The following is a 21,282-nucleotide window of genomic DNA, read 5'->3' as shown; positions in this document are numbered from 1 at the left end:
TTGGTTTTTATTCATTCTCTTACCGGCTTCGCAAGATACTGCGTTTATATAAAGTATAACCCGAAGTTCACCACTACGACGCAAGTGCGACGCACGCTGAGTGTATGAGCCGTCTTTAATTTACATCGGTTTAACTGGGATAAACCTACAACGATGACAGTAACTATAAAAATTGTGTGGCGTGCGTTTCGTGCACCATTTGGCAACCAATTCAAATGATAGCTGTGAAGAGCAAAACATGTGTCAACGTGAGACGTATTAATAGTTTTCTCTAAACTTCTACAAACCCAAGTAACCTTGAGAGCAAGCTATTTCTTGGATTTCAAAATCCCTATGCTTCTTGCACTCACAAAGCCTGGCTGCTCGACGACGGAGCCATAGAGTGCCCGGTCGCAGATCTGGAGCGCGAGGATCTGGTAGCACAGAGCATTTCTCGGGGAGCCTGTAGTGAGCGCAGTGCTTTTGAAGCGGCGAGGACCCAAAACATGGTTCTCAAACCCGACGAGAAAAGAAGCGGTAGCCCGAGGAACGCGAGAAGCACGAGCGAACATGCAACGCTCGGGTCAAGTTTGTTTTGGTGTCTCGCCGGAGCAAGGCGCCCGCTACATGCCTTTCCTCTTATCCGTTGTCCGGCGCTCTACCTTTTCACTGTTGGCGGCCGCGTCTCGTGGTGATCTTGCCAGGCTTTATCAGTACAGAGAGGGCTATGTTTTAACTTAGCGCATTCACCACCATACGGTGGCTAGAAGGGGAGTTGTCAGGATCGGAGCGTGAGAGAAGTAGCAGCTGATCAAGATGAAGCGGTGGCGCTGGTGTCGGCACTTAGATGCGTCGTCCGCTTGCGTCCACTGCAATTCGGGTGTTTTCTTGCTCCGCGGGTAAATATCTCGTCCAATATGAGCCCTTTAAAGTTCTGTTAAAAGGTGAACTATATTGGATTTTGGACATGTGGCTTACGCACCACAGGAATAAACCTGCGGATGCTTTTGTCGTGGTCGTCGTTGTTGGGAACGGCAAAGAAGGAGGCTTGCTTCTCTTTTTGTTTTCGCTAAAATATATTTCGTGGTGCATCCGGGAGCAAAGCAGTGCTTGCCGTTTGGCCATCACGGTAGTCTGGATGCAGGGAGCTATCTTTCCCGGAAAACACCACAAACGAGTACTTCAAGCGAATCGAACGAGCCTTTTCCGGCAAGGCATCTGCAATAGGCATCTAATCATGATGATGATGATGTTGCGACTTATTTTCTTTTGAACGCGAGGGCTCGAACTGAGTTTGTGTCAGAGCCTGGGACCCTGTGGGTATTAAAAGGACCATAAAATGACCTTTATACTTTTGCCACATAACTTTTACATTAAACCTTTAATGTTCACCGAACGCCGAACAGGCGTCCGTTTTTGTTTTGGTTTATTAACTTATACATGAACAATTATCGAAATATTACGTTTTTCTTTCCCTCCAACTCACCGCAAAACAAACCGCGGCGTAATTTTGACGATCGAGACGTACTCTGTCACCGAAACCGGCAGTTCTCTCCACAGTAGGAGAATGAGAGTGTTAGAGGCGAGCTGGCGGTGTGCCGGTAGTTTTACCACAGGGTTTTACTGCGCTCATGGCGCCGATGCCACCGATATATTTTCTGAATCGGCGCCTTTCATCACCGCGATAGCTATGGACACATCGCAGCTGACCAAAATTCCATTAGATATGTTACGCTGCAGCGACAGCATGGGACCGGTCCGATACGCCTGTACGCCCGTTGGAAAGTACGGCGACTCTTCCGGCGAAGACTGCAGTTCCTCGTCAGAATCAGACGACAAAAGTGGCGACTCCAATGTACGGAATGTTCTAAGCATACACAGATGACCTTAGACCTGGGGTCCCTGAAACCGATGAGCCTGCACCAAGTGCTTCGACGTGGTTCCTCGAGTGGCAAACGGTGAAACTGCAGCCGTTTTGTTTTTAAGCTCCGGACTGCACAAACTGTAAATTAGGCTCTTGCAACAAGCGTGTTAGCTACGAGCCTACGACTTCGTCCGTTGTGACCGGAGCGTCCAGAGCAACCGCCCTGCGCCGCGCGTAGACACTCCTGCAACCGCTGCATGAAGGGCAGCAGGTCGCCAGGACGACCGCCGCTTCTCCGCCGATGTCAGCCTGTTCCGCGGTATCGCTGAAAAAAGGGAACGTGCTGTCACTCACTGGCGTAGCAGAACATTCGCAGAGTTTAATAGCGGCTCAAGCTTCATTAACTTTTATTTTGTCGGGATAGGCTCGCTGGGCACAGTGGACGAAGAAAGAAAAGAGAAAGATCCAGTACGCCGTCTTGGCAATCACGGCTTTAGCACACGACTTTACTTATAGTACAAATATCGCCACACGTCCCTTCTACGATTGCAGAAAGTGATGTAATCTGCACACCGATAGAGCAATGTAGAAATTGATTTCGTAATCACATAGACGTTGCGAGAGTTCAGGACAGCTAACACTGTTCTCTTTTCTCGGGCAATGAAAACGCGCGAAAATTCGCATCCTTCATGTGCGCTTTTGAAAAAAGTACGCATCAGTAATACCTTGAACTTGAGCACACGCATGGAACGCGCAAAGATAAACCCGGCTGATGTTTAAGGACACAAATGCTGAGAACTGTAGTCGAAGTAAACAAACACGACGGCACGACCGTCTCTGCTGTCTTGAGGGTGCCGACACAAAATCGCCCCACGAGTACACGGTTCTTCCTTCTAGGACGTGCTGGGTCGTCATCGCGGCACACGACGAGAATTCAGTCCACGAGTGCGCTCTACGCAGATCCATAAGCTTCCACGACGCCTACCACGTGGACGATCACCACCGACGCCATGTTTTTCAGCACAGTAGCAACCGCGACCAGTTGCTGCTGTGCGGTCTGATCTTTCTCTTGCATCGTTTACCGCACGATAGATGGCGCATGGCTCCCAGCATGATAAAATTCGGCAAATTCCGTCACATCGCTAATTATGCTGAAAATGTAGATCAGAATCTTAAAAAAAAAAAAAAATAAGCAACATTTGCCGGCTATTTATTGTCTATGATTGCAGTGCTGGTGAGGTAGGCTCTTATCGAGTAGGCGACGTGGATTTGGCCGACGTGAATTGCCACCGCGGATGCATCGCAGTGAAAAGGCAGAGAGCTTTCGAAGGAAACAGGGTATAAAAGAGTCCGCTTTTCCTTTAAAAGTTTTATTGCGAAACATTTTTTTTTGGTTCTCAATTTTTGTGTCTTGTTTTTCTTTTCACACCTTTAACGACGTGTGGTGGATGAAATTTGATTCCAAAATTGTTTCATGGTCTCTTTAATGGCCCCTGATGTACACCTTTTAGAGCGCAGCTCTTAGGCGCCCGTATCCGTGTTTCGCGGCGTCGGCATCGCCGTCGGCGTTGGCGTAACCGCCCCGCTAAACTTTGGGGAAAAATGAATTGGCGCTGAGGTCTCGTGACGTAGATTTTCGCGCTGAATTCAGCGTGGAAAATACCGCCAAATGACTTTGGTCACGTAATCCACGAATAAATTCAGTTTCTGCACTAGATTTAGCTGAAAAAGTAATGCCACGTGACCTCAGAATGCTGGAGATCACGTTCGCCTTTGTAACAGGCCTGTCTACATGTTCTCCCCGCCTTGTTGCGTCGGGTTGCTGCGCTTTCCTTGTTGGTATAAGGAAGCCCAACGCCTCACCGAGCGTCAGGGGGTCCAAGGATGTGATCTGTTGTCTTGTCGCCGAGCAGGCTTGAGACCCGCACAATCTAAAACGATGGGTGCCACGATTTGATCGTGGGCCCCGCACGCCCTGCTCACACTCGCGGGCACAGTGTCGTCGAACCGCCGCTTGACAAGCATTGCTGCCGGCATCTGCCGAGCGCCGAACCAGCTCCGCTCGTTGAGCTCGTCAGTTTTCATGAGTGCGAGTTGTTTTGAGTTTACGGAGCTGTTTAGAGGAAGATCCCATCAACCGACATGGTTGGCAGCGAACAACCATCGCGAGTACACGCCGCCTTCGGAAGCGCTCTGCGGATGCTGCTCTTTGTAGCGGGACGGGCCTAAGCCTTACGTCCCCTATTCACTATTGTAAACGACCTGGCTTGATTTTTTTTGGGGCGTGTTGATGCTGAATAAATATGTGGGTTCCCGTAAAACCGGGGCCACCGCTCCATGAATTCTTTAACCGTCGTGATTGCGACCATGGTTTCAATACTGAGAAGGGGCCCACGCAGGTAAAAATCTGCGAGCCATTTGGCTGGAGACGATAGGGCGTTCGGCTCGTATCAAGTTAGTCGAGGTATGTTCCCGTCATTTCGCTTCGAAAGGACAGTAGCTATCAGGTTAGCAATGCAACTGGCCTGCCAAAACAAATAATTTAAGGTCACGTATTAATTGTGCTTCATGACACTCTCTCACCTTGCTTGCGGATGCCATGCAAAAATATTATCAAGAATATAAAAGCTAAAAGGACTGCATTTTTATTTTTTTTTGCTTTTTTAGTTCTCTCGTTCACTTTTTACCGCACATCGACAGACGCCGACAGTCGCTTGTACTGGACAGTCACTAGCGCATGATGGAACGCTGGAACACCGCTTTACTGGTCGAGCCTTGCGAGCGTTGTAAAAGGTTCTAGACGGGGGGCGAAATAGCAGACGGACGAAGGCGGGTACGGACGCCGACAGGCAGCGTTCATGTCCGCGTCCTTCGGGCATGGCAGACGACGATAGACGGTGGTGAAATAGCAAACTATGCCGGAGACTGCCGTGCGTCTGCTCGCACAACCAGCAGGCGATGTCAGGCACGAAACTAGACGCGCCAGATGTCTGGAAAGGCAAACACCAGTCTTAGCGTTTTCGGCCGAGCAGCCCAGTCAATCCAGTAGTAATGGGTAGGGCAACTGATTTGGGGACGAGGCTTAGTGTATGCCGTGACTTCCACCAACGGAGAACCCCTGAAAGCAATGAGTCTGTCCCCCTGCCTGTTATTGTGAAACAAGTCAATATTCTAGAGTACGCAATCTAAACTTTTTACGCTGTTAGCAAGGTTGTTCATGATTTTGGAAAGCCTGGTGGCGACAGAGAAATTCTGTACAAGTTACATGCAGAGCGAGCTTCTCATAACCCGGTTAGTGCTGCCGCTTTCCTCAGCGTTTTGTTTTTTTATTAGTATAAATTTTTCATATAAAAATCTGAGCACGTTTATAATTGACTAACCAGATCACTTGAACGTTTTCAGAAAAGTATTTTCAAAAATTGCTGCAGTCTACGCTTCCCATATTAAGCTCATCAGTGGCGATATGTTTTCCAAGACACACATTTGCAAAGAATAGGGATCAACTTAGGTATGTTTCACCTTTTATAATACGTGCAGGGCTCTACGGCAAGTTTAACTTTGGAACTGATATTTTTGGGGATATATTTGCAGACAGGCAGCCGCACTTACAGCGGAGCACTGGATTTTAAGCATTTAAATGAAAGGTGAGTTAGGCTATTATTGCGAAACATTATATACGCAAATTCAGCGTAATGGAATAGACCCTTTATCAAACGCCGCGGCATGAAGCAGCTGATGCACCACTTCACCCAGTCAGCCATTGTTTCGCTACGTACTCTGGGCAGATATTGGACGCAGTGACCGCGTCTGCGTTCGGCGAGGGATGGGGCTCTAATCTCACACTTCTCGACTAGGAGAAAGCATGTATTACCAATGTCGCTTGACGGGATTTTGAAAAGGTTCTATTTGTGCGATACCTCATTCTTCACAATTTTCTATCTTTCCAAATAGACAACCTCTCCACCTTGATATCCGTGGAACAACTGCCTTGGACATGGCGCAATACCAGTGTCTCTTCAGTGTTTACCGCACGCCTTCCATAGGCTGCGATCTTTTGGAGTTCAATATGCCCCACCAGAAATCTGGGGAACACGTGCTATTCGTGTACAACCGCCAGGTACGTGAGCGCTGAACTTTTCTTGGGTGCACTTGATGTCCCGTAATGTATCGTCTTCATCAAGCTATATGCGAAATATTTACTAGATACCGTCCAAAGTTACAGAAGCGCTATGTCAATTCCCCGATGCCGCAGTTGAAGAAGGTGAATAATCTAAAAGTTGAACAGATAGGTCTCATCACTCTGGCCATACGTTTCGTTGAGATTTTGAAAAAAACGAATGTTTCTGTGGTTCAAATGCATTAATGATTATATTTAACGTGAACCCACTGACCGACGTGGGAGGATTTCATTTAGCAGATACACTAAGAGCTTCCTTGTTGCCTCCAAGATTTGATAAAAGAGTCACGCAGATCCATGTCGCGCAGCGTTCCAGAGAGATAGTAATACAAACCGTAACAAGCTGCTGCAGCGGGCTTTAGAAGGGGTAATAGATGTTACACTGATCAATATCAGAAGGAAGCAAAAGGTAACAATGCTGTCTCCGTTACAATTGATATGATATTATCAGAAAAAATGACGTTTCACCGATATGCGTGCTTGAGCGACGTGTGGTGTTGATGCAAACAAATTGGTTCGGCTAACGATCGCTGCGCAAGTTCCGGTTTAACAATTGTATCTTGTTTTATCTTAACTTTCTGAAAGCGGAAACCTCAACGCACTAACGATGCATCACTATAGACCAGATTGTACGCCTATTTCTTGCTTTATACCTATTGGCAGAGGTGAAACAAGCGATGATTGACTGCTGCATAGCATGTATGGGGCATCAAGAAACACAAAAACATCATATAACACAAAGCCTTGACTTTAATTTCCAGAGCCTCCAGTGCACAGTTATGGTAACGTGAACAAAGGTTACGTAAAGTTCCCTGACACCATCTCTCATAGGTTCCGCCAACTAGTAATTGTTATGAACATATTTTTATTTCGGACAGAAAATGGTATAATTTACTTGATTGATTACTCTAGACCACATACCTTCGAAATTGTTGATACGTTTTGCGCTTTGATGATAACATGCTATATACGCGGACAGGTGTGGCGACGTATATCTTAGTGGGCGCCTCAAGGAACACTGTTCTCTGTTAGCGCACATCTTGTACATGTATTTTAAAGAGGCCAACAAATGACTTTTGGGATGAGATAAATATTATGGATCGGGATTTCACTAATCGCCTATATTTTAGTGGGCTAAAAAAAACTAGTACTCAAATGTAGAAAGCAAAATTGTCTGCGCTTCGGTACAATGTATATTAAAAAAACTCGCAAGGAACGGCTCCACTGCTGTCGAGTTCCCGCCTAACATGCAGCCGTTCGTAAACATATTGCTTTAAAGCAAAGAGCGGCAGCGACAAAACCCTGATATGAATTATGGTGTCGAATGTTCGATTGTGAAGGCTGTCCTGTCTAGACATATCTCGCTGTCATCGGCTCGTCAAAGGTTGCTATAAAACGGACGTACAGTGCGCCTCAAACGTAACGCCGCCGCAGCATTTGCCGTCTTTGACAGTCCCTGTTGCGGCCGAATGAACTATCTGAAGAATGTATGGTTTTCCGATTTCTATCCCAGCTTGAGAACGTTTTGGTGAGAAATTTGAACGTTTTGGTGACAAATTTAACAGTAAGTAGCCGACACGAGATCAATGTTGGGGAACCCAGTGGCGGCGTTGAGTTTGGGGAGCACTGCACGTCCACCGTCTCTTCAGAACGTGCCATACACGGGAGGTAAAAGAAAAACATTTAAAACGCGTTTTTTTTAATTTTTAACATACGTTAGAATTACGGTAGCCCACTGGCATTGCTTACCTAATAATGGAAAACCTCCTAGACCTGCTGATATCTTTTCGATTCTTCGTGAAACTTTGTGATGATGGATTTCATTCGGTTTGATGAGGAGCTGCCGGTGCTAGACATTCGACATTTAGATACGCGTTACGGGCCGTCCTTCTTCGTATTCCTCCATTTGGCAGACGACATCGTGAAGGTGTTTTCATCTAAACGCTTTCAGAGCTCAGGGACGAAGAGCTTGAAAGTATGCGTCACGGGACGGGATTACCGTAAAATACCGGGCAAGCGCCCTCTCAAAATTTAGAGATAATCGCGAAAGAATGGGGGATGGGCGCTTGGCATGTCATCAATTTTACATATCAATGTACTGTGCATATTTCTCAGATCTTACGAATTTGCGAATGGGCGCTTAATGTGAAATGGGTGGATGCTCGGTATTCTACGGTAGTTCTGCAGAAAAGCAAGGGAGACGGGCAGTCACCCGTCTTTGTCTTCTCGAAGTCGGATATTTAGGTGTTTTTATCTGGAATGTAACGAACGCTAGAGGCAACAATATTTCAACGCAAAGGCATTACAAGTTCATTTGGCTCAAGTACACTGCCTGCTTAGGCTTTTGTATTATTATTGTTCATGACTGTGCATGCGTGATACTGAAACTACTGCTTTTATCTGGGGATGTTGAAGTGAACCCTGGGCCCCACACTCGCTCTGCAGATATGAATACCACTGAAAACTTTAGTGACATAATGTCGGCCCTAAAGGACATCAAGTCTGGGCAAATGTCACTCTTAGAGGAAATGAAATCGATCCGTTCACAGCTGTCAGAACATGATAGAACGTTTAACGACATTAAAAAAAGGCTTACGAATATAGAAGTGGACTGCTCGTCTATAGTTACAATCAAGTCACAGGTCGAAAGCGTTCAGACGCTCGCCAAGGACAGCGCTACACAAATCGCTCACTTGACAGCCAGATTCGACGACTCTGAAGACAGGGCTCGTCGCACAAATCTTATTTTTTTCGGACACACAGATAATCAACGCGAAACATGGGACCAATCAGAAATCCTAATAATTGAGCATTGCAGCGCGGTGCTCAACGTGCCCCTCCAACCAACAGATATCGAGCGAGCCCACAGGATTGGAACTTTCCAGCCTAACAAAAGTAGGCCTATTATTATAAAATTTGCACATTTCAAAATCAGAGCGCAAGTTCTTTTATTTACTAAGAAGCTTAAGGGTACCAGCTACAGTATCTCCGAAGACTACTCGTCAAATACGCGCACTGCTCGAAAGCATTTGCTTGAATTTGGTAAAAACCAACGAAGTCTTTTCAAGCTCCGTCATGATAAACTTATAATTAACACGGACTTAAGTATTCGATCACGCTACACAAAAGGTTATTCCACGTCCCTCATAGCTATCGTCAAAATGTTCAGCGAGTTCAAACAACAGCTGCATGCTTATCTCTCAATTATACAAACATCAGAAGTATTCTGCCCAAACGAGGATCACTTCGCAGTCTCATTGATACCACTGAATGTAATATTGTCGTCCTCACCGAAACGTGGTTAAATTTATCTATTTGTGATACAAAATTGTTATCTTCTTTTTCTAACTTTGATATCTTTCGTCGCGATCGTGCGAACAAACACGGCGGAGGCGTTTTGTTGGCTGCTCATCGCAACCTGCAATGCCGTTGCTATCAGCACCCCCACCCCTTTAGAAATCTTGTTTATATCCTGTAATGCTTCCTACCCACCCATTATTATTGGTGCTTCTTACCGCCCACAAGATGCCGATTCTTTTTTTATTGCTGAATTTCACAAAGCCCTTCGATGCATGACTACGTAATATCAGCACGCTCTCAATCTTCTGCTCGGTGACTTTAACTTTCCGGCGAAAACCTGGGCCGACCTGGTACTTACTACATCCAAACACAACACAGAAAGCGACTTCGTTAACACGTGCCTCATATTTGGTTTATTGCAACTTGTTTCTTTCCCAAACAGGCAAACTGATCAGTCTTCTAACATCCTTGACCTTGTGCTTGCTTCGCACCCAGAAAATATGTCGTCAATTACATATTTACCCGGTTTTAGTGATCACGTAACAATACACGCCACATTTCAGTGTCAACTTCCGAACCTCAAAAAAGTGAAGAAAACTTTAACACTGTATGATAAAGGTGACTAAAAAAGCATGAACGAAGAACTAGACACTTTCTGCAGCTGGTTTCTCACTGACTGCAAAACGCTCTGTTGAAAAAAACAACTGGTTATTAAAAAACAAAATGGAACATCTAATCACAACGTTTATTCCCACTATCACTGTTATTGAACAAACATCAACTCCGAGGTTTAAAAACGTGCTGAAACGTATCAGCAAAAAAAAAAAAAAAAAAGAAAAAAAAGAGAGTTTAGATCAGCTTAACTGTCGAACAGCACGCGGGCATGGGATCAATGCAATGCTATTAAAAAAAAATGTTTGGCTCTCTTGTTGGCTCAAGCCAAACGCACGTTTTTTTTTCTACTTTGCCTGCAATGTTGCATAGCAATCCCAAGCAATTTTGGAAAATGATCAACTCGGTCAATCAAAGCCCATACCATTATGTGATCAGAAGAACTCGCCATTCCCAAAAATGACATTCCCAAAACGTTGAACTCCTCCTTCTGTTCTGTTTTTACGCAAGAACCAGCCGCTGATCTCCCTGAATATCCTTATTCTGATCACCCGGTTATGCCCAACATAGTCTTTAATTCTAATGGAGTCCTAAAAGCAATCGAACATTTGAAACAAACATCATCCGCAGGTGTTGACGGCATCAATTCAGAGATACTCAAAAGCACAAAAAGTGCCACAAGCGTCATTTTGTCACAGATTTTTCAGCAATTTCTCTCATCTGGAGTGGTACTACTGGACTGGAAGGTGGGCCAAGATCGTTCCCATACCAAAAAAAGGTCCGCCAACCTCAAGCAGCAGTTATCGTCCCATTTTTATCACCAGTGCTTCATCAAAATTAATGGAGCATATCATTTACTCGCGTGTTATAAATTTTTTAGTATCTGTTAATTTTTTTCTTTCGAGCGAACATGGTTTCCTAAAAGGAAACCATGTTCTTGTGAAAGAAACCTTTGTTGTGAAACCCAGCTTTCTCTTTTTACTAACGATCTAAGTTCAAGTGCTGATCATAACATACCTGTGGATGCCCTCTTTCTAGATTTCGAAAAAGCTTTCGATGAAGGTCCACACCAACGCCTCTTATTAAAACTTTCGCGTTTAAACCTCGACTCTCAAGCTTGTAACTGGATTCGTAACTCTTTGTCAAACCGACAACAATTAGTTCATGCTAATAACCTCTCTTCGCCCCGATCCCCGGTTGCTTTTGGAGTGCCCCAGGGCACTGTTCTCGGTCCCCTACTTTTCTTAATTTACATAAATGACCTACCTGCTCATATCTCGTCTAACATACGTTTATTCGCAGACGACTGCGCTGTTTATCGTCCTATAAATAACAGCACTGACGTTCACGTCCTGCAGTCTGATCTTCACCATATCGAGGCCTGGTGTGCTAGATGGCTTATGTCTTTGAATGCTAAAAAAACATCCCTCGTTTCTTTTCATCGTGGGCAATTTTACCCATCTCCTAACTACGTCATTTGTGGTTCACTCATATCTCCTGTACCATCATATGGTAAATACCTATGCATTAGCTTTTCAAACGATTTAACTTGGTCATCTCACATAACGAACATAGCTAATGACGCGAATCGCGTCCTTGGCTTTCTATGTCGCAACCTGTGCTTAGCCCCTCCATCGGTACAGCTACTATCTTTCCTCTCACTAGCCCGACCCAAACTAGAATATGCATCTGCTGTTTGAGATCCACATCAATCTAATCTTACTAAAACGCTCGAAACCGTGCAAAATCGCGCAGCATGATTCATCTAGTCAGACTACTCTTATCATAGCAGTGTCACAGCACTTAAATCTCATGCTAACCTTCTTAACCTCGAATCACGGCGCAAAATTTCCAGCTCTGCCTTTTTCGCAAGTTTTATCACTCATCACTTGGCAGCTCTGTTATCGCATCAGCTCACCGCGTTTCATGCCGCATCAGTCACCAGGAAGCTGTCCATCCCCCCAATGCCCGCTGTACTGCGCATCTTTTTTTCATTTTTTTTTTGGCAGACAGCAAAGGATTGGAACGATCTGCCCACCGACTCCGTGCTCCGCTCCAACCTCGCCCATACCAAGGCATTCATCGAACAAATTTTTTTATGTTTCGTCTATCCTCATCTAAGACCCGTTATTTGGGGCATATGGAGGTTATAAATAAATAAACAAATAAATGAGTGAGTGAGTGAGTGAGTAAGTGAGTGAGTGAGTGAGTGAGTGGAGTGGAGTGGAGTGGAGTGGAGTGGAGTGGAGTGAGTGAGTGAGGGAGTGAGGGAGGGAGGAAGGGAGGAGGGCAGGCGGGCAGGCGGGTAGGCGGGTAGGTAGGTAGGTAGGTAAGTAGGTAGGTAGGTAGGTCGGTAGGCAAGTAAGTAATTAAGTAAGGACGTAAGTAAAGCAAGTAAGTAAAGAAAGTAAGTAAAGTAAGTAAAGTAAGTAAAGTAAAGTAAATAAGTAAATGAAGAAATAAATGAAGAAATTAATAAACAAAAATGAAGAAATAAGTAAATAAATGAATAAATAAATAAAAAAATGAATAACTAAATAAATAAATAAATAAATAAATAATCTTCCCTATCGAGATTACAATCCATTCTGTGAGGGACTCTGCTTTTTTCGGAAACTTTACGGTGTGCTATGGTAGGCATTTGCACGAGCGCATCAACGAGGCTTACGACGTCTTTACCCTGTTCCGTCATCACCGATATGCAATGCCCAACATGTTTAGACATTACGGAATATCCCTGCGTTTTTTATCGCATTAATAACAGATCTGACACGACTCGACTCCGAAGGCGAAGTTGACTTTAGCGTGCATTACTTTCACTGTTTCCTTCAAACGATCAGGGCTCAGGGGAACATTGCCAGTGCCCTGCAGTTTGCCTGGGTGGAGATAAACGCCTGCCTAGAGCAGTATCAGAAAGGTGGGTTGGGGTTCTATATCGTCGCCATTCAACAATGTAGTGTGGCAGTTTAGCGTTTCGTTTCCCAGACGGCCGGATATCAAAGTTTCAAAAGCAAAAACAAAAGCGTTGTTTTAGAAAATCGATATTGAACACCTTCGACAACAAGTCGAAGACAACGGACTTTGAACGCTTCCTTACGAACAACTCAGACTCGGGGAAATATCGTCCTCCGGGACAACCGGATGTGTTCGGTAAAAGTGTCATTGGGGCAGCGTATTTATTTTTGGAGTGTGTATATATATGTTTCAAAGCTTGGAAATATCACCCCCTCCCGTAAACCTATGTACACGATGAAAATGTAATTGAGACACTGTATTTGTATTATGGTGAAGGTGTATGTTGATAAGTTTATATTTTTAACTTTTCATCTCTCTTGAAAATGTTGCCCCACGCGAAAGTGTCATTGTGAAAGTATATTCTTGTAATTTTTTATATCGAAAGTGAATATTCATGTCTGTGTCTTTTAGGTTTAAAGAGTTTTCAATGCTTACGAGTGCATGCAATAAAACTGTTCATGATTTATTTATGTTCTCTTTTAGTTAACTGAAAAAATAGATTACACAACGCTGCAGAAGGATAGCTCTGACTTTGGGGATGCAAAGTATTTCTGCTGAAGTACAGACATCAAACCATCGTTCCGTCGATGATTGGTTGGTGAGAACGTCTTGGTTCATTGACGGAGTGGTATATCGCAACACAGAAGAGCGCCGTCGTATAGACAGAAAAGTGCACACGTCCTTGACCTGAATTCTCCAATTCTCTTTTCGTTCTAGAAGAAGCTGGAAACGTTTCCGGTAAAGTTGTCAAATGTTTCGTGTATTGGATCATACCAAGCTGACAAAATAACTCATCAAACTATCCATACAAAGCTGACAAAATAACTCATGAAACAGCAGAAGCGTGTGCGGCAATTTAGCGACTCAACAGCAAGCGGCGGGACTCACTCGACAAGGTCGCGGGCAGCTCCTTATTTACTGTGTCTGTGCGTTGGCATCGCGAAAATTCAGCTCGGAAGGTCCGAGCATCGAGCGGTCGGGGTGAGAATGGACAGGCAATTTTGAGAACAAGAAACTCGGGACAAATGTTGAAAGTTACGCCCCGAGGAGGAATTAAAGCGCATCTTCTAGAATACCGTGACCGGGTGCTGCTTGCTCGGCCCTACTCAATCCCTTGATACTTCCTTTACAAGTAACGGCCACGAATACAGCTGACAGAGCACATTACGCTAAGACAAAATGGTGGCGTTCAGTTCAAATCTCTGCTGTGCGCTGCCATTTGCTTGCTAAAACCTGCCCCTTCGCGCAGTCGGTGTTTCAAAGAATGTCGCTACTTGTAGGAAGCTCTTATCTAGGGACTTCAGGCGCTACGCGCGGCATTATCCGGAACACTGATTTTTATTGTAGAAGGCTGGATCGCGGATCGCGAGCCCATCGGTGGCACCACCGGCGACCATTACTTGACACCAGGCAATACACGCAAGCCTATGGGAGAAACGCTCTCTCCTGGGCCGGCTTGCTCATCTTGCGGCCGCGGACGCGGCTGCGGCCAAGAGGGATTTTTCTGTCACGTGACCAGCTCCACGGGGACATGGAAGTACCTAGCGTCCCTGCCTAATGGCGGAGAAATCCGTATCGCTTCAAGCACAAAAACCTAATTTCGCTCGCAGAAACTGAATGCAGGAACTTTTACCTGGAGTCCAATTGACCGCCCCTTTGTATACTGTAGGAGCGGCAGGTACAGTTACGGCCAGGAAGGGTAAATATGATCCAAAAGAAAGAAAAACCACGCGAGATAAAAGCGGCGGCAGTATATTTATATACCTCCGCCAACAATGGCGGCTCGCGCCTCCTCCTGTGGCCGAGAGGTTAGAGCGCCGGCACTTGACGTCGCGGCGTGGAAGTCGCGGGTTCAAGTCGCGCCAGAAACTCTTTTTTTTTTCTTGTATTTGACTGCACTTCAACTAAGAATGTAGACAAGGCCCTATGAGCTCTATAAAATCATTGGGCGGGTAGTTCTGACTCACCAGTTCGTTGTTCATGACCTCGGAAGAGCGCATACATGTCTCTGGCTTTCTTTACCAACTTCCCCCACGCCTACTGCATCTGACGTACACTACGCGGAAAGTTGACAATATCTTCCCATGCCCGTCTTTCGATCGCCAGGTAACTGTGCTGCTGAATTTCTCTAGAATTTTTTGTTTCCGTTTTCCAACTGCACTAATTAATTCTATGTGTTGATCCAAAGTCATTTTAGGTTCTTGGGTTAGAGGTATGGTTTGCGATGTCGACGCCCGATTCATTTTTACATTCGGTTGTGATCGTCTGCTATTCTAACTAAAATTCAACAAGTAATGTGTTAATATTACAAAGCGATTGCCACAGCAAAATGTAAAGAGTAAAAAATATACCTTTTATCACATTCCATGCAAGTAAAAGTATGATTTCTTTTATTACTACTTTCTCAGACGTTTGACTTGCTGCCTTGCATGTAGGATTTCGCTCAATCGATGCATGCACAGCTACTAGTCTTTATTACTTTTTGCTTATTTTGTGGAAGTTTTTTTCTTTTAATTGTCACAACTGCAGTTTCTAGTAGTACTAAATGGGCGTCTCCTGTTATTGAAAGGAGTCGTAGCAAGAGCGTTGTATATTTAAAAACACATAAACTTATAGTTGCTGGGGAAAGGATGCTTGTTTCGGCTCCGTTTGTGTGAAAGCCATACCGATGCGGTTACCTTGGTTTCCTTTTAATGAACATTATGAAACGATTGTATTAGCGCGTTAGCTTGCCTTGATTTTTTTTTTCCTTCCCGGTGTTTCGATTCAACCGGAGCGACTGACACTAAAAACTGTGTAAGGCGAAGTAGTGCAAGTGGATGATTCGTAAAAAGGATCACAGTAAAAAAATGAGACGCGCACAAAATACAAAAAAAAAAAAAAAAGGACGGCTTAGCGCGATTTGAACCCGGAACTTTCACGCCGCGACGTCAGGTGCCGGCGTGAAAGTACGTCCACGCCATCGCTCGAACTTGGCGCTCAAGAAGCGCGAGAATTTTCGTCTGCTGTTCGAAACGAAAAGGAACCGGAAGTGGCGCACTCTCGCAAGGAACGTGCCCTCGTAGTCAGATTCTGCGCATGCGCCGCGCCGGCGGCCCACCGACGCGAGCCGCGGGAGCCGCCAGGGCCGCCGGAGTATAAAGAGGGCGAATTTTTGACGCACGCGGCGTGACTGACGTGACGTAGCCGACTTCGGCCATCGTTCGCTTGCGCGCGCGTTAAGTTGGAGTATAGACCTTTTCTGCAAGTGCGCCGCCATCTTGAATTGACGTCACTTCCAGTATGGGCGAAAACATTGTTTTGCCGTCGCCACGCCAATAGAATGCATTTAAGAGAAAAGCGTAACCGTCACCCATTCTCGTTTTCTCTCCCCTCTATTTTTTTACTACTTGCAGGTTGCAACGTTTTAATATTTTTTCGTCGCCCATACCGGATCTGCCTGCTTGGCGGTCGGGGGCGAGAGTAAGCGGAAAAGGTCTATAGACCGTTCCATTAGGGTCATAGCAGAGAGGGTAAAAGAGAAAAAAAATGCACTCGCCCTCCCACCCCGCATCTCGTCCGCTCCGCCGAGTGGGCTGTAGCTAGCGTCCGGCTGGCGTGCAAACTCTGTTTAAAATCGCGTCATTTTGGAACTTCCAAGAGCAGATGCGCAGATTTTGGTATTCCAGTTGTCGTGTAATATTATGCTAGATAAAAAGACCCACAGGGTCCAATTGCGCTGTTACCTGCGTGCAAATAAAAAACAAAAATAGGGAAAACTGTGTCAGATTGGCCGGTCTCTTTGGCGAAAAGAAAATCCGGTTGCTGAACCTTTTTTACTATACAAAGTTTGTACTGGTGTGGGCCTTTAGCGACCATGAGTGGAAGTCTGAAATAATAAATAAAACGTGCTCTCCTGCCGCAATACAAGCAGTAGTTGAGGGTAGTACTGCCGGCTGACTCAACTGCTATTTAAGTAACGGAAAAAATATATGCCAGTTGATCATTTCGCAAAATAGAACAACAGAGAGCTATAGGATAATTTTGGAGTAGCCACAACTATTCTAAGAACGCGAACCACTTCGCAACGGCAGCTACGAGCGAGAGTTGGATGTTCGGTAGCGCCCGCCGATACAGCCCCAAAGGTGGAGAACGGCAACCTCCCGGTTTGTCGTCTGCTAGCGGAGTCGGGCGCGTGCCCTCTCTCTCGTTTACCCCGCCGAACCCGCTGAACTTCCCGGATGTGTGGAGAGGGCGCTGCTGTCGAACAAAATGGTGCCGGCCAGGGAGCGCTAAATGGAATGGTCTATAACCGAGCCTTTAGTAGATCCCCGACCCGCGCCAAGCGGCAAACACCCCGAAGCTTGACGAGAGTAGGGGCCCCGCGGAGCGCGGGCGAAAAGTGATCGCAGCTCCCCTGGCGAGCTCTGAGCCTCCGCGAGCAGACGAATTCTCCGCAACACATTCCTTTTGCCTATTCCCGTGCAAAGTGACCGATGGAAAAAAAAAAAAAAACATGGTCACGGGTATTCGCTGTTTTGAATGTTAAAAAAAAGTGCCACCTCATAAGTGAAGGACATTTTCTCCGCGTGGGAAGGATGTCAGAGCTTTCAGGTTGCAAATTCGGGGTGCACATGCAAATCTAGCGCTATTACTCAAATTAATAAAAGCGGAGTTACAAGACAAGCAGACTTTTTGCGCGTCCAAAAAAAAAAAAAAAAAAGAAGTGATTTTGGTTACGTTATATGCGGTACACAAATTGCAATTGTTGGCGCCCGGACAACTAACGTCTTCGTGGCCTTCTACGATAAAAGGCGGCACCCTTTGGACCGCCGTGAGCAACTCTTTCCATTTTCAGTGTATTTTATTTTTATTTTTGAAGAGGAGCTACGACGTCGGGTTCTTTCTTCTTCCTGCTTTAACGCTTTTTGTTTTTGTTTTGTTTACTTGCCGTTCGGACCATCGCGTATTTTGTTTTGGCTTGTTTGGACTAGTTTTAGCTTTCTTTTCTTCACTTTGGCTGCAGTGGCTTTACTTCTGCGCTTACTACCGCCAGTCCGTCTGCTACGCTGTGCCCGGACATTTTGAGGGCCGTCTGCAAGTTTGTTGATGTTTTCTTCTACTGTCGTCTGCGATAACCTACTATTTTCTCCTTCGATTGAGTTTCGAAACCGAAATCTTTATACGTCCTTTTTGGTATTTATTAAATATATTAAAAAGTGCAAGACGTTATACATTCATAATGGAATTTTTTTTGTCTACGCCGGAACGTCTGCTGTGGGTCATCGTTTATAGATCAACCGGCCGCCTTTGGGCAAACACCAGCGCATACTTGGAGATGGCAGGTAAGTTTTTGTGATGTGGTAGAAAATCTTTCTCCCGCTTCCCGAAGACCGAACAAACGTGAGTAATTAAGTTGCTGCAAGATTAAAATTAACCTAAAACAAACCACTAAAAAAAAAAAAAAAAAAATTAAGCTCTTTTTTTTTTTTTTGCTGGTGCTTTCTTTTCTTTTTTTTCCCCTAAGCGCCGCAATGATCGTCGTCGTTGAAGAAGCTTCTTTGCTGGGTGATTTGTATCTTTCTATCGTCTGCTAACGTTTTGTTTTATTCGCCGTTGTTTGCTAGCTTTTCCCCATTTCTCTTTATTTTCGCCTGGGAAGGGGATTCCATCTTTCCTGCAAAGTTTGAAAGTGTTTGCACGGTCATTTTCTCGTTACTTTTTGTTTTTGTTATGCCGCTGCGGCTGGTTCGCTTGCTTTGGTAATCTTAACATGTTGTTTGTGCACGTTTTAATGATCACCTATTTAGGTAAGAAACTGTGGCAACGCAGTCTGTAGCGGATCAACAGTAACCTCTGACGACGCAGGTCGAGCAGCTAAACGCCTTTCGTCCGCTTCCCAGATGCGCTCCAAACTCGTGTGACTCCCTGAGTGGCGTTTGATACCGCTAAATAGACTGCTCTATCTTTGTTTATGCACGCGTTGTTATTTGACTGTCGTTGCAGTTCCGATCAGTGGATTCCGCTTCGCAAGCGGACTGACCGTAATGAATTGTTTCAGCTGTTGGGGTGACGAAACGGGGCTCACAAAGTGTCTGCTTACGTATACTTCGAGTCCTCTAGAGACGTTCGCCGCCGCTCCGGTGGGTTTTCGGAGGAACTACGCCGCATTTACTGGCGGCCACAGCTAAGCGCGCGACTGCTTAGCGCGAGCTGATAACGAGCTGCCACAGCTCACTTGCAACGTGCATGCGACACCATCAAGATTGCCGCTCTTAGCAATGCGAGCTCGTTCTGAGCACGACCACTGAAGCAGGCGATGGAGCAGGCGATGTAGCGGACGATGGTGCTCATCCGGGCTACCTAGGGGGCGCTGAGGGGATCTACTAGTGATGACGTTTAGAGGAGGAAACGCGCAGGCCTTGTGTTCTAGGTGGTATTGCTACGACGCGAGAAAGCATGAGTAACGTAGTCCGTGCGCTTGTCTGCGGTGTGCCGTATGTACATTGACCACCTACGCTTGCGGCGCACGTGGTGCGCCAACAGTGCAAGCGCGAGTTTTCGTCGTGCAAAATACTGTACTATCGGGGAAAAATGAAATGCGAACAGAGGAGCGCGTGGCTCGCGGTACAGGCTGCGCCGCCTGGAAGTGAGCCTAGGGGCGAGGGTGCGTGGCCTACTCCAACGTGTTCACGCCCCTCCCTCTGCGTTCCCCAAGCTTCAGCTGTGCGCCTCTTAGTGCGCTGAAAGCTATCCCCGCTATCTTTGCTGGCTTAGGGCGTGCGGTGCAAAGAAGCTCGCCGCACTCGCCGAGCAGGCAAAGATAGCGGTGACAGCTTTCAGCGCACTGAGAGGCGTACTGCCGAAGCTGGGGGAGCGCCAATCGAGGGGCGTGAACACATCGAAGTAGGCCACGCACCCTCTCCCCTAGGTTCACTTCCAGGCGGCGCAGCCTGTTCCGCGAGCCACGCGCTCCTCTGTTCGCATTTCATTTTTCCCCGATAGTACGTCCACGCCATCGCTCGAACTTGGCGCTCAAGAAGCGCGAGAATTTTCGTCTGCTATTCGAAACGAAAAGGAACCGGAAGTGGCGTACTCTTGCCTGAAACGAGCCCTCGTAGTCAGACTCTGCGCATGCGCCGCGCCGGCGACCCACCGACGCGCGCCGCATATCTGTATACTAGGCGTCTAAGGAAGAGCTACAATGACCTATATCGTGTCCTTGCCACCTCGAACTGTCGAGAGTCACTACGTTTTCTGCGCCAAGAAAATATAAACATAAAAAATCAAGAATTTATGGTAAGTTTCGCTTAGTTTAGTTGTTGCTCTAGCAGTTAAATTTTGTAAGACTAACCTTTAACTGCATGACGCAGTTTAAAACATTACCTCTGAAACCTTGCCTTTTCTACATGAGGTAGAAAGGGAATATTGTAACGACAGGAATGATAAGATAAACTCGTGCCGAAGGAGCCACGGCACCGGTTTCAGGCATACCTGCCTGTCCAGGCATCCTGGTCACTCATACGTTTTGAATGTGCGCTGGTACCATCGCATAAAAATAATTTACGTAGGGGTGTTTGGCGTCTACCCTTTTGCACACCGACTGGGATTCTGACAGGATCATAAATTAAGCGACATATGCTAGACTTTCTGCAGTGCTAGCACAACTGCTAGAATATCATCTTCGAAAACTTGCGTAGGGTCTGGCAGACGAGCAGAGAAGGTAAAATCTAAAGCTGGCGTAAAAATCACAACTCTGGATTCTTTGTATATGACCGATCCATCAACAGCATTTATCAATCGCGTTCCAAACTTTTGGGGATGGTTCGTTCACGTACCTTTTGCTAAGAAGGGAAGTAAATGTATTGATAATTGATTAAGCACATTGTCCGCAGATATTCGAGTAGTCGGGACAGTAGGATGACCCACAGTGCTGCGATGTTCAGTGGTAACATGTAAAAGCAACAGCAGCAATTGCACATAGCTAAGTTGTAGAACGGGTTGTCCTCGTCACTGTGACATACAATTCGAGTTTCTGATAAAGGATCGTGCGCCTGTTTTGGTAACATATATGGTTTGAGAAGATATTTACGTATAACTCTAGTGTAATCAGTTAAAATTGAGAAGAGAGGGCGGAAGACGTGCGTCCAAGGAGATAACGCCATTCACAAAATATTGAGGGAGTCCCAGACACAATCTCAAGGCACTCTTTTCAAGCAGAACCAAAGATTCCCATTAGTATTCCGCTGGACAGCATGACGCACCCGAATCCTGGAATTGTTCTAATGGAGCTTTCATCGAAAAAATAAAAAAATAAAATAAAATAAATAAAAGCCGATCTCCTCAGTCCGCCATG

The 21,282-nt window shown here is 45.8% G+C and overlaps 1 protein-coding gene across 1 annotated transcript; it reads left to right on the top strand.

Annotated features, from left to right (window-relative positions):
• The first annotated feature begins 5,837 nt into the window (after positions 1 to 5,837).
• Positions 5,838 to 13,729, top strand: LOC121834465. The gene is made up of 5 exons (XM_042288163.1): positions 5,838 to 5,960; positions 6,047 to 6,104; positions 8,265 to 9,125; positions 12,721 to 12,849; positions 13,665 to 13,729. Exons 1-5 carry the CDS (start codon positions 5,838 to 5,840, stop codon positions 13,727 to 13,729), a joined length of 1,236 nt encoding a protein of 411 aa, XP_042144097.1.
• Positions 13,730 to 21,282: the final 7,553 nt, after the last annotated feature.

Source organism: Ixodes scapularis, unplaced genomic scaffold, assembly GCF_016920785.2.
Source record: "Ixodes scapularis isolate PalLabHiFi unplaced genomic scaffold, ASM1692078v2 ptg001212l_1___fragment_1__unscaffolded, whole genome shotgun sequence".
In the NCBI taxonomy this organism is placed as follows: domain Eukaryota; kingdom Metazoa; phylum Arthropoda; class Arachnida; order Ixodida; family Ixodidae; genus Ixodes; species Ixodes scapularis.
The sequence above is the reverse complement of the archived record's forward strand: the minus strand, read 5'-3'. Positions and strand labels throughout refer to the sequence as shown.